This window comes from Echinops telfairi, unplaced genomic scaffold, assembly GCF_000313985.2.
Source record: "Echinops telfairi isolate 266 unplaced genomic scaffold, ASM31398v2 ScPeMD7_7469;HRSCAF=8507_1, whole genome shotgun sequence".
Lineage (NCBI taxonomy): Eukaryota > Metazoa > Chordata > Mammalia > Afrosoricida > Tenrecidae > Echinops > Echinops telfairi.
Genome location: NW_022111373.1, coordinates 85,614,470 through 85,626,498, shown reverse-complemented (window position 1 = coordinate 85,626,498; position 12,029 = coordinate 85,614,470). Strand labels below are relative to the sequence as shown.

Here is a 12,029-nt window from a genome sequence, read left to right as displayed (position 1 = left end):
TAGTTGCTATACTGCACTCTGACTGGCTGGTCACCTCCCTGTGACTCTTCTGTAAGGGGATGTCCAGTTGCCTACAGATGGACGTTGGGTCTTCACTCTGCACTCCCCCTCATTCACAATGATAAGGTTTTTTTGTTCTTTGATGCTTGATACCTGATCCCATTGAACCTCGTGATCACACAGGCTGGTGTGCTTCTTCCATGTGGGCTTTGTTGCTTCTGAGCTAGATGGGCGCTTGTTTACCTTCAATACCCCAGACACTACATCTTTTGATATCCGGGCACCATCAGTTTTCTTTACCACATTTGCTTATGCACCTGCTTTGTCTTTAGTGATCGTGTCGGGAATGTGACCATCAAGGAATGCCAGTTTAATAGAACGAATTGTTCTTGCATTGAGGGTGTACTTGAATAGAGGCCCAATGTCCATCTGCTACCTTAATACTAAACCTATAGATATATGCACATAGATCTATTTCCCTATCATTATATGTAAATATATTTACATGTGTACATGCCTGTATTTAGACTGCTATAAATGCCCTGTGCCTCCTAGTTCTTTCCTCTTATTTCCTTTTACTTTCCTCTTGGCCCACTATCATGCTCAGCCTTCAATTGTGTGTCAGTAATTCCTCTGGGTTACATTGCCTTTGATCTAGACCTATCAGGCCTCTTACACCCTCCTCGCCATCGATTTTAGATCACTTGTTCCCTTGTCCCTGGGTTGGTTAACCCACTTCCTTTTCCCTCCCTTCTCGTCTCCCATGTCTCCCCCCATGTCCTCCTCTTCAGTCCCGTTGTTTTCTCTACCAGATTGTTTATCCTGCCCATCCCATCTAGATAAGACCTACAGAGATAATATGTACACAAAACAAGACTGAGCAAAACAAAGCAACAACAAAAACCAATTACAAAAAGAAAAGCCTGTAAATAGTTCAAGGTCTGTTTGTTGACCTTTAGGAGTGTTTTCTGGCCATGTCTGATGGGGTGCCATGCCGTGGCCTCAAAGTCTATTTTTGGTATTCCCTGGGGACTTCATTGCTCTGTTCCCCTTGCTGTTGTGTTTCACACCCTTAGTGTTTTGCCTCAGTGTGGTGGGGTCAGATCGGGTGCAACTCCTGCACTGTGTCTCCAGTGTTGTCCCCCGTAGCACGATGGGTCAGTGAGCGACGTAGGGTCTTGTAGTGGATCCGCCCCTATGGTCCTCTCTCTGCTTTGGCTGCTCTGGGTGGGAATATCATCCTCAGGGCTTGGTGGGCCAAGATGTGTTCCACTTTCTTTTTCCTTCCATTTTCTCCTGTGTGCTCTGATCAGATGTCCCTTTCTCTGAGCTGTAGCTTCAGTGCTGCCTTCTGACGTGAATCTGTGTGGAGGGGGTGCTGCCCATGTAGTTGGGATTGGGGCTGGCACTTCAGACTTTTCTATTGGTTCCCTGCTGCATGCTGGTATGTTGGATTCATGTCTTGGAGCACCAGATTGAGAGAATTTTACTGTCCCAGATTCACTTACTCATGCCTGGCCACTCAAATGATAGTAAACTCTTGGAGGTTTGAGTCCCCCGGAAGAAAGGCCTGATGATCTACTTTTGAGAAAAAATCACCCACTGTAAACCCTCTGGTGGTTTTACTCCGACACACTGGGTTGTCCTGAATTGGAATTGGTGACCTGGATCTTCTTGGGTTGAGGGTAGTGGAGTGGTGGAGATCTTTATGTGGCTAATCACTTGTATCTAGAGGCTTTTAAGATCTGTTGGGGGTTTCCACAGTAAGTGAATTGTAAGAAGGCTGGTGCTGGATCTATATAGATGTCTTAGTAACATATTTCCGAGGGGCAACTAATCAATTTTGGTATTTTGAGATGACTTTTCAGAAGACTTGGAAGCTTGAGTCATTAAATGAAGTAGTGGTTGCCATTCTAAAAGGGAGTTGGAGAGAAGAACATCATAGCAAAATGGGACATGCACAAAGACCTAGATGCACAGATGTGTTCTGCGAACCTCAAGTGTTTGTATGCTTGGAGTTTTATGTGCCTTTAGATGATGAGTCTGGAGTAGAAGGTCTTTGAGGACAGTTTATCAGTAATGTAGTTTATATGATGAAATCTAGAGTTTAGAAATTCACTCTGGTAGTTTTGTAAAAGACCGCTGATTGAGATAGAAGATTGGTGGGTTTGGAACCAGATGAGAAATGTTGAGGGCTTGAATTAAAGCATTGCTAATGGGATTGAGAAAATATTGTGATAGATACTGGGAAGTAATTGTATTAGGATTTAATGACATTTCAGATGAGAAAGATAAAACTCAAGGATGGGTAGGGTTTTGCTCAGGAAACAGCTCCTAGTACTTGATAGCTTGATAGAACATATTTTATATATATATATATATTTTTTTTTTTTTTTCCTCCAGATTATATTTTTTTAAAAACCTGCCCAGCGTAAGTTGAAGAGAATTGTTGGAATCTGGTCCAACTAATAGCAACCATATGTACAACAGAATGAAACACTGACTGGTCTTACTCCATCCTCACAATTGTCCCTGTGACTGAGCCCATTGTGGCAGCCACTATGTCAGTCCATCTCCTTGAGGGCCTTCTTCCTCTTTGCTGCCGCTCCACTTTAACAAGGAGTCCTGTTAAAGTGGTTACCCATTGGGGTCAGCAGTTCGAAACCACCCCCTGGTCCTCAGGAGAAAGACATGGCTTCTATTCCTGTTAGGAGTTAGAGTCTCAGAAACCAACAGGAGCTGTTCTAACCTGCCCTATGTCACCATGATTCAGAATGGACTTGACAGTGAACTTGCACCACTTTATCAAGCATGATGTCCTACAGGGACTGGTCTCTCCTGACAATGTGTCCAAAGTATTTAAGATGAAGTCCTTGCCCCTGGCCCTTATTCTAAGACAGATCAGTTTGTCATTTTTAGTAGTCCCTGGTACTTTCAGTATTATTTAGCACCACAGTTCAAACACATTGATTTTTCTTAGGTCTTCCTTAATCTGTGTCCAACTTTAACATACACGAGGCAATTGAAAATACCATGGTTTGGGTCAGGCCCACATTAGTCCTCAGAGTCATCGCTTTTCAATACTCTAAAGAGGTCTTGTGCAGCAGATTGACCTAGTTTGACTGCTGCTTCCTTGAGCATTGGTTGTGGATCCAAACAAGACAAAATTCTTGATAACTTGAACTTTTCTCCATTTATAATGATGTTATTTATTGGTCCAATTGTGAGGAGTGGGAATTATTGATTGTGGTTACTCAACTCTGAGATGAAGCTTGCTTTGCACGTTGCCTTGGCAGAGGGAAAGAGCCTTGCATGGCTCTTAAAACTGCCCAATAACGACACATTTCCGCTTTGCTCATATTTAATTGGCAAAAGTGTATTAGTTACATGGCCACACTGCACTTTAAGAAACCAGGAAGATGAAATTTTACTACATTCCCAGATGGAGACATGGAAATATTTAGTGGACAGCTTAGTGACTGTCAAAACTAGTAGCTGGTTTTTGTGTTGGGATAATTTGATGGTATCTTAAACTGAATTAGGAAGTATAAGACAAATGGGAGGATTTGGTGAGAGAAAGATTATGAATTTTCTTTTGGATCGTAATAAGTTAAGGTTGGGCCCTTGTGACAATGAAGGTGGCGAATTCCAGCAGACACTTGGATTTTGGGAGCCTGGAGCGCAGGAGAGGCTTAAATTATAGATTTGGTAATGTAAAGACTGAATTAAATCTTGGTGTGGAAGTGTTTTCCTCAGCAGTAATACATGAAGTGCTTTGTTTGACTTAGCTGCTGAGAAAAGGTGGATTGTTGGTGAGGGCTGGAGTGAAATTTGAATTAACCTTAGACAAAAATGAGTTGGGTTGGAAAGGTGGAGTTTTTAACTTATTTTTGCAATGTTTGGCTAATGTTATAACCATGTACAAATATATTTGACCACTATTAATGTGACCCTCATATCATTTACAGATGGATTTTTGTACAGGAAAAGAATTTTAAAATAACTGCTATTTGGTGTTCTGAATTAGTAGTACATTGTACTGGTTTTAAGTCTTGATTATTTGAATGATTAAGCTTACATGAGATTTGAAGTTAGATTAGGTGATTAGACTTCCAACTTTGTCTTTACTAACTAGTTCTGGAACTGTGGCAAGCTACCTCTATTTTTTAAACAAAATGATTGAAATTTGAAAAAGCACAATGTCTTAAGGGCGTGTATATTTTTGCTACAGATTAAATATATGGTTTAGCTTGGGTCCTTTTCTTGCTAAAGACAATTAGAGGTTTTTGTAGAAAGTAATTATAAACAGGGTGAAATGAAAGTATGATTACTAAGTCTATAAAGATAGCTAATTTTGGAATCCTTAGGATGGATTCATAATAAGGAAAGTAGTTTCCTTCTGGGCTCTCTGTCAGAAGCCTTTTTGCTTATAGACCTGCTTAGATGGGCTCAAATAGGACTATTAAGAGTCTCTGCTCTTTAATCATTACAACAGGCAAAGTTTTGTATAATCACGTTTCTGCCTAACCTGAAGCAATCTGGTATGTGGAAAAGATCTTGATTTTAAATCTTGTTATCAGAATTATATAGTGATTTAAATGCCAGGGAATCACATTAGGAAGGGTGGGAAGTGGTTAGAAACCATATTCTTGAGGATTGGGGCTTTTATAAAGAAATTTTGCTTATTTATGATGATTCATTAGCTCTAACATCTTTGGTCAGTTTTCATATTTCATTCAAATTAAGAATTTGAGTTTCAAATCTTTACAAATTAGGCTATAAGCTTGCCTAGATTGTCTTTCATTTTTGCAGACAAATCACCATGAAATGACTGTTGATCTTTATCTGTATCATAGCTTAAAGTTCTTGTTTTATTGTGCAAGATTATGTAAAGATGTAAAAAAGAAATGTTAAATGAAAATGACAAAGCCAAACAAATGTCTATTTAGCCCAATTTTTCCTTGTTTTTTTTTTATCTTGCAGCAACGCACCTCTTGCTTTTTCTTCCAAAGTATGTTATATTAAGTTTCGTGATCCATCAAGTGTTGGTGTGGCCCAGCATCTCACTAACACGGTTTTTATTGACAGAGCTCTGATAGTAGTCCCTTGTGCAGAAGGTTAGTATCACACGTTTTTCCTTCTGTTTTGATCTCTGTCCTGTCTGTCATTTACCTTTGGCTTTCCCAGCAATTGGCAAGTAAGAGTAGACATGTATGTGTTAAAACAACTATGCAGTTTGGAAAAGGAAAGGCTTTTTGTTTTATATATTAGTCGTTAATTTATTACTTAGGTATATTGGAAATTTTATCACTAAAGATTTAAAGTGAATACATTATGTAGCTTCTATGATTTACTTTGGCTTTCTGTAGTCTGTGCAAATGAGAAATGAAAGCTTTCTGTTTCTTTTTAAGTTGTAAAGGAAGTGTTCTTGAATTAAGTTGAGAAGGGAAATTATTTTGAATGCATAAAAGTAAGTGCTTGTGTATACAATATGCTACATAAATAAAAAACAATATACACATTTTGCCATATTGAGGCTGTGATACTACTATTTATGTTTAAGAGAAATATACTTATAATTTATATTTTAAATAGCCTCAAGGTAATGTATCTTAATAAGTACAGTGAGACCATTATTTCATATTTAATATAATTGTTTACTATGTAACCAGAAGTTTGCTATTTTCTTCTGCCAATTTTTCTTTGTATTTGAAAAAATTCATGGAAAGCAATTTTCCAAAATCTCTTATCAACAAGTAGTTGTTGGAGATAGGAAGAAGCCTAAATTTTATGTCTTAAATGGCTTTAAGAGCTAATAATTACTAGTTTATTTTTTAGTGACTTCTATTTACAGAGTCATTCATATGTAATAAGCTGTGCTGAATTTGACAGGTCTGGTGTGTAGTTAACTTCTATTCAGATCACCAACTATGGCATGTGTATTACATGAATTTTAAAGTTGAGTTATTGTGATATAAATATCTTTAAAATGGTAACTTTTATGATATAAAAGTTTATCTGGAACAGTTCAATGAAATTTATCTGTGATGTTTTTAAGCCCTTTTTTAGAAAACAGCTTAAAATTTAAAATAATGTATTATAAAAAGTTAGCTGCCGTTTCAGGATTTTTATGCTTATTTCAGAATGTCTATTCTGGGATTTCAAAAATATTAAAATTAAATACAATGAGTATAATTCTGATATTTTTGATATCCTAGAATAAGACATTGTAGATTTTTTCAGGTAAATTTGAAAGGTTTTTCCCTTGCCTGTAATAGGGATGGGATTAAGAGAACAAAATTAGATTATAGTTAATTATTTCCCAAATATATCTTGATCTACTGATCTATATGGGGGCAGTCAACCCTTAATGAAAAAGTTGAGTGGGAAAGGAAGTAATGAGTGGTTTAATCCGTTGTAACTTGTAGTGGAATTTAATATGAGTAAACTAAAAGGGGGAAAAAAATCAATAGAATAAGTTAAGTTGGAAGTGAATTATATCCCCAAACAATAATCAGGAAAGTAATTAAATATACCACAAATGGTGCAAAATTATGTTATGTTAACTACTGAGTTGCTAAGAAGAATTTATCAGTGTTGTTGGTTTAAATTTTGCTGAATTACCAAATAATTTTTCATATAAATATACTTATGTGTATATCTTTGACCTTGATTTGTCATAAAACTCCAAGGTTATAGGCATGGAGTTAATTTGGTAGTAATGAATTAAATTGCACTCTAGTATGTATTTTTAATACCATTTGGATATGAAAATCTTACGCATATTTTTATTGCAATTTAATTAAAAGTAAGTATGTTAGAACTCTAACCTATAAAACCAACTCGGTGCCATCGAGTCAGTGCCGTCCCATAGCGACCCTATAAAGCCATAGGTATTTGAAAAACATTCAGTTAGTACACTTTACAGTAAACTGAATTAGAGAGATGGAGATATGAAACCTGAAGAATTTCCCAGTGAGGTGACAAAAATCTGACCATGTGTTACAAGTAAAGAAACCAAACATTGGCTGTCCTAGAAGAGAGAGCAGTGTGATCTGGAGCTGACTAGTGAACAGAAGTGTTCCGCTGGAGCAAGTTCTCCGGCTGATGTTCTGTGTGGCTGCAAGCAGTCTTCTGTTAACGTCCCTGACTGCATTACTTTCTTGATGTTGTAGAAACAGGATTCTGACAGAAACGAAAAAACCACAAACTTGGGTCTAAGAAAAACATTTTCGGTTTCCTTTGTCTTGTAGACAGTAATGTGAGAAAAGCTGTAAAAGTAATGTTTGATGTATAAAAGTTTCATACATATTCAGCATTAGCTATTAACTAAACATGCCATTTCAAAATAAAATATGCTTTCTTTTTACTCGTCCAAATGTGACCTCTTTTTTTCCCCTTTTTGTTGTGTACATCTCAGATTTCTTTGATAAATGTTAACATTTAGAACAAGATAAGGTGAAACATAACAAGGGTGTCAGCCTAATCATCAGTCATAACTTTATGTCCACATTTTCTGGTAGATGGATTTTGACTATTAATTTGGTTTTGTATGTTTTCTCTATGTGATATTTGTGCATTATTAGATGACTAGACTGGCCAAGGCAGACCTGTTACACTTGCCTGAGTTAGGCATTGTTTGCCATGCCACTAAACCTGCCGCCAAGTGAAACCTTCATTGGGGAAATGAGATCGGAGTCTGAACCGCAGAAGATGGACGCCCTGTCTCTGTTTTTTATTGTTTTACTTTAATTTCATTTCTTTTCCTTTATTTTGTCCCCCCCCTTTTTTGTTTTTGTTTTTGTTTTGTTAAATCTCTTTCACTTTAACTTGTGAGCTGGTTTTTCCAGTTCTTTGTAAATGATATTCCATTTAAGGTTCATAACATTGTGTTGCAGATTATATTGAGAGATGATTAGCAGAGCTCAACCTTCAGATAAAATAAATTTTCATGTAGCAAATTAGAGGACACTGTTGTGAAGCTCAGTGTGAGTCTTAATTGGTGTTTATCATAAAGACCGATCAGGTACATTTTGTTCTTGAAATATCAAAACACTGGTAAGAATCCTAGGAACACTTTTGAACTTAATGAAGCATTTTTGTAGTTTACACCCCTATGTGTTTGCATCTGTCAGGAAAATCATCTTAAAAGCTCCTCATTTTTATCCTTCCCCTTAGAATTTTAAGGATAAACAATAATCAAGGAAAGTAAGAAACTTTTATATATATATATCACAGTATATACTTATATCTTGAGCGTAGGAGAAGAGTCTTTTGTCTATAAGAATGCATTTCATTAACTTGGGAAGATTTTGAGCTGCTTATTTGGGGAATGGATATTTGAGGAGCTGTGATTTACTTGTGTGTGTGTGTATTGCTTAAATCTTTCGTTGACACATTTTCAGGTTACTAGTTTCTGAATGGATTCTGAGATTTGGATTAGTACTATCATACTGAGGGATTTGATTTTTATCTAAGTTTTCTTTGAGGAGTATAGTTTAGGAAAAATGCTAAAGACTAACTTACATAATTTCTATCCTCTGATAGTCTCATAGTATTTAGAGATAAATAGACTTGTACCTTAGAAATTAGCAGTGGAAATTATGTTTCTGTTTTTAAGCACCTTTAATTGTAATGAGAATAAGAAAAAGGTGTTACTGTGTTTACTTAAAGATTTAAATAGTTGATCACTACCACCACAAGAGGCAAACAGGTCTACTCTTTCAGTTATGAAAGCCATAGCTGAAAGACTAGAATATTAAGAAATCAACTTTTGGCTTGTTTTAAATAATCATTTTCTTTGTCCTATAGATACTTTTGTTTATTAATTGAGAAGTAATACTAAATTTGTAGCATTTCTAGATTGGAACTCTTAATTTTTTTTTTTTAGGTACTGTTTATTAGGGTAGTAAAACATAGGGTGGTTAGCACTCAAGGACCTTAGTTGATTTATCAAATTTGTACTTAAGGAAGAATACTTTTTTATAATGGCTAATCAGTTCTGATTTAAATAGGTATATAGAGATATATGCTAATGTTAGTTACTAATTAAACAAATTGTTAATTGATGTCTTCAGTAAGGTCTACCTCTTTATGCATGTTTAAAAATCTGTGCTTATGCGGAATTAACATTGAAAAAGTAACTTTGTTTTTTAATTAGTAAATTAAAGTAGTACAGATTTAGATTTTACCACACTTAGAAAAAAGTAGACATTTGCTAAAGCTAATGAACTGTTGCTTTTATTTATTCTGTTCCTCTAAATAAGGCATTACCATTATTTAAAGCAACTTTAAAAATCCGTTTTGAGTTACATTCATGTTTATAGATAGATTCAGATAATATTTACTTAGTGGTTTACCCTTGCACTTCTGGTGGTTTTAAATAGGCTTTTGTCATTAAAACCCAGCATGGCATTTTAAAAAATTTGCTCCATGTGCTATATATAGTTTAGTATGATTTTGGTACTCTTTTAAATCATTCTTAGAGAACTCGTATGAGTTGTTCTGCTAAAATATCTATTGTTAGATAGTTTTATAAGAAAAAAATTGGGTAATAAAAATGTAAAAATTGTAGTTCTTGTAAAAATTAGGAGTTCAGTAATTAAACCACAAATTGATGTACTTATTTCAGAGTATAATTTTCCTTTAAAAAAAAAAAGAAAAATTTCCTTTTATTGACCTGTAGGTTTTTTTTTCCTACGAAGTGTTCTAAGATTATTTTAGTGTTACTGTTACCATATTAACAGATAAAATGTTTATAAACAAGACATTTAGCCAGTAACTATTTCTACTTCAGATAAGTATACATAAATCAGGTATAAAATATAACATTTTAAGAAAGAAAGAACCTGAAAGTAGGGAACTTTTTTGATTGCTGATCTTAAAAAAAAAAAAAAAATTAGCCATTCCCAAGACTTGGAGTCTTGGAGAATCCTTTTAGGCATCAATTATACGAAGGGGTTCCAGAAAGTTCATGGGAAAAGGCCATTATCTTTCAACTCCCATTTTTATGCACACTTTGTGAAGCCCCTCGCTTTACTGGTTATGCCTTATTAGCTGAATGGATGTGGTCGACCTTTTAAAATGAACGTGGTTGCAGAAGTAGGCTTTTGTTTTTCTTCTATCTACTAAAATTAAATGATTCATTTGTGGGGCGGGGGTTATCAAAATTGTTTACATCACAAGGAGACTTAGTAATAGGATAGGGAACTCATTAAGGAACAAATTTCAATTCGCACATATTTGTTTTGTTTTGTTTTTTTCTTTTTTTGGACTAATTTGGTTATTTGCCATTTCTGGGGATTAAACTTTAAAAAATGTTCTTCTTTTCTGTATCTGATGTTCTGTGTGCTATTAGTGATGCAGCCAACACGAACGGTTGTCATGTGTAACACAACTTTCGATCACCGCGAAAACACCGTCCTGGGAAAGCGTCCATGCTTGATATCGTTTGGTTCATGAACATTAAGTTTCCAGTACAGGTGACCCATAGCTCAAAGTGTTAAATAATTGTCTACATTATTCAGTTTTTAAAATAATATTCCATTAATGAGATTGTTAGTCTTTGAAGTTTTGCTCACTTTTTATTTTTCCTAGTAGAGCAGGATAAAAGGAAAGACTTAAGTTCTTATTTATTTCTTTATATGGATAGATTCATTTATTATTATTATTTTTTAAGTGCAAGGGTAATTGTAAAATCATAGTGTAAAGTTTGTGTGGTGTGTCTGCTTTCTGTAATGTTGGAAATTTGCCTCTGCAGGTAAAATCCCAGAGGAATCCAAAGCTCTTTCTTTGTTGGCTCCTGCTCCAACCATGACAAGTCTGATGCCTGGTGCAGGGTTGCTACCTATACCGACCCCAAGCCCTCTGACTACAGTAAGTATTATAGAAGAGACAGTGTTCAACTATGCAGGTAGTTGAATAAAGATCTTAGAAAACAGTTTCCAATATGGATCCTTTTTGTTGTTGTTGTAATGGAGAGCATTTGGATCCTACTTAAATCCCCACCCCCTTCAGTATCACTGGATTTAAGCTCCCTTTTTGAATTATTCATGAAGCAATTGGGTATCCATTTAAATTTGAAAATGCAACAGTTGGTTAGAAAATCACTTGTTAAAACTTGGCTTTTTCAATGGCATGGGGAATTGGAGGTTCTATGTAACTGAATTTCTCGGTTCACAAGGACTAATTTTCTCCAAAAGACATGAAATGATCTGCAGTCTTGATAAAGGGACTGTGACATGGGAAAAATATAACAAGGACAAAATATTTTTAATTAACCAAGAGGCATAATGCTTTGTGATTTTCAAGTGGTATAAACAACAAAAACAAGATTTTACTATTATCGGACCCCTTGTGTTTTTGTTTAAGAGATTCTGATTTTTTTTCTCTCTTCTCCCTGCCCCCCTCTGATCATATTTATAAACTGACCTTAATTGGAAGTTAAATCTCGATTCGTGTTGCTAGAGAGGTAGGGATTACATATGCTATACGTTTGTTGTTAATTTAGTTAAGTAATACAAATGGTTTTGAAACTTTGTAAAACAAAATTTAAAGGTTTCTAACTTTGTTACATCGTTTCAATTTGTTTGAAACATTTGAAAGATGCTTTATTTTTATGTACAAAAAATCAGACTCATTACTTTTGAGTAGGAATTCTCTGGAAATCTTGCTTTGTGTATATTTTCTGTATTTTATCATACAGGGTCATCACGTTTTTAAAATCACCATAGAAAAGATTTTGCTCCATTGAAAATTCTTAGCATTTATTTGACAGCAATGTAAACATTTATTTTTGTCTTGAGGGAAAATGGCTTCTTCTTGGTTTAGCTGCAACACCTCTTATTATAAAACTTGAGTTATAAAGGGTAATTTCAGTTAGGAAAAAGCAGGTTGCCCATAATCATCTGGCCTTTGATTATCTCCTTTTTCTACCCCTCTTCTTTTGGCTTACTCTATTTGATCCATATTGGCCTTTGTTGTTCCTTGAATATGCCATGGATTTTCTGCCTTGGGACTTTTGGATTTCT

The 12,029-nt window shown here is 35.2% G+C and overlaps 1 protein-coding gene across 5 annotated transcripts in view; it reads left to right on the top strand.

Annotated features, from left to right (window-relative positions):
• Positions 1–12,029, top strand: part of SREK1 (splicing regulatory glutamic acid and lysine rich protein 1) — a 41,273-nt gene that overhangs the window by 3,307 nt on the left and 25,937 nt on the right. For 3 of the 5 annotated variants that reach the window (XM_045285299.1, XM_030888915.2, XM_004703563.2), the window contains exons 2-3: positions 4,984–5,117; positions 10,760–10,875. In XM_045285299.1, coding sequence (XP_045141234.1) covers positions 4,984–5,117; positions 10,760–10,875 — 250 coding nt within the window. Of the gene's footprint in view, positions 1–4,983; positions 5,118–7,586; positions 10,482–10,759; positions 10,876–12,029 lie in introns of those variants that run through there. The other 2 variants (XM_045285300.1, XM_004703562.2) reach the window with 2 other exon arrangements.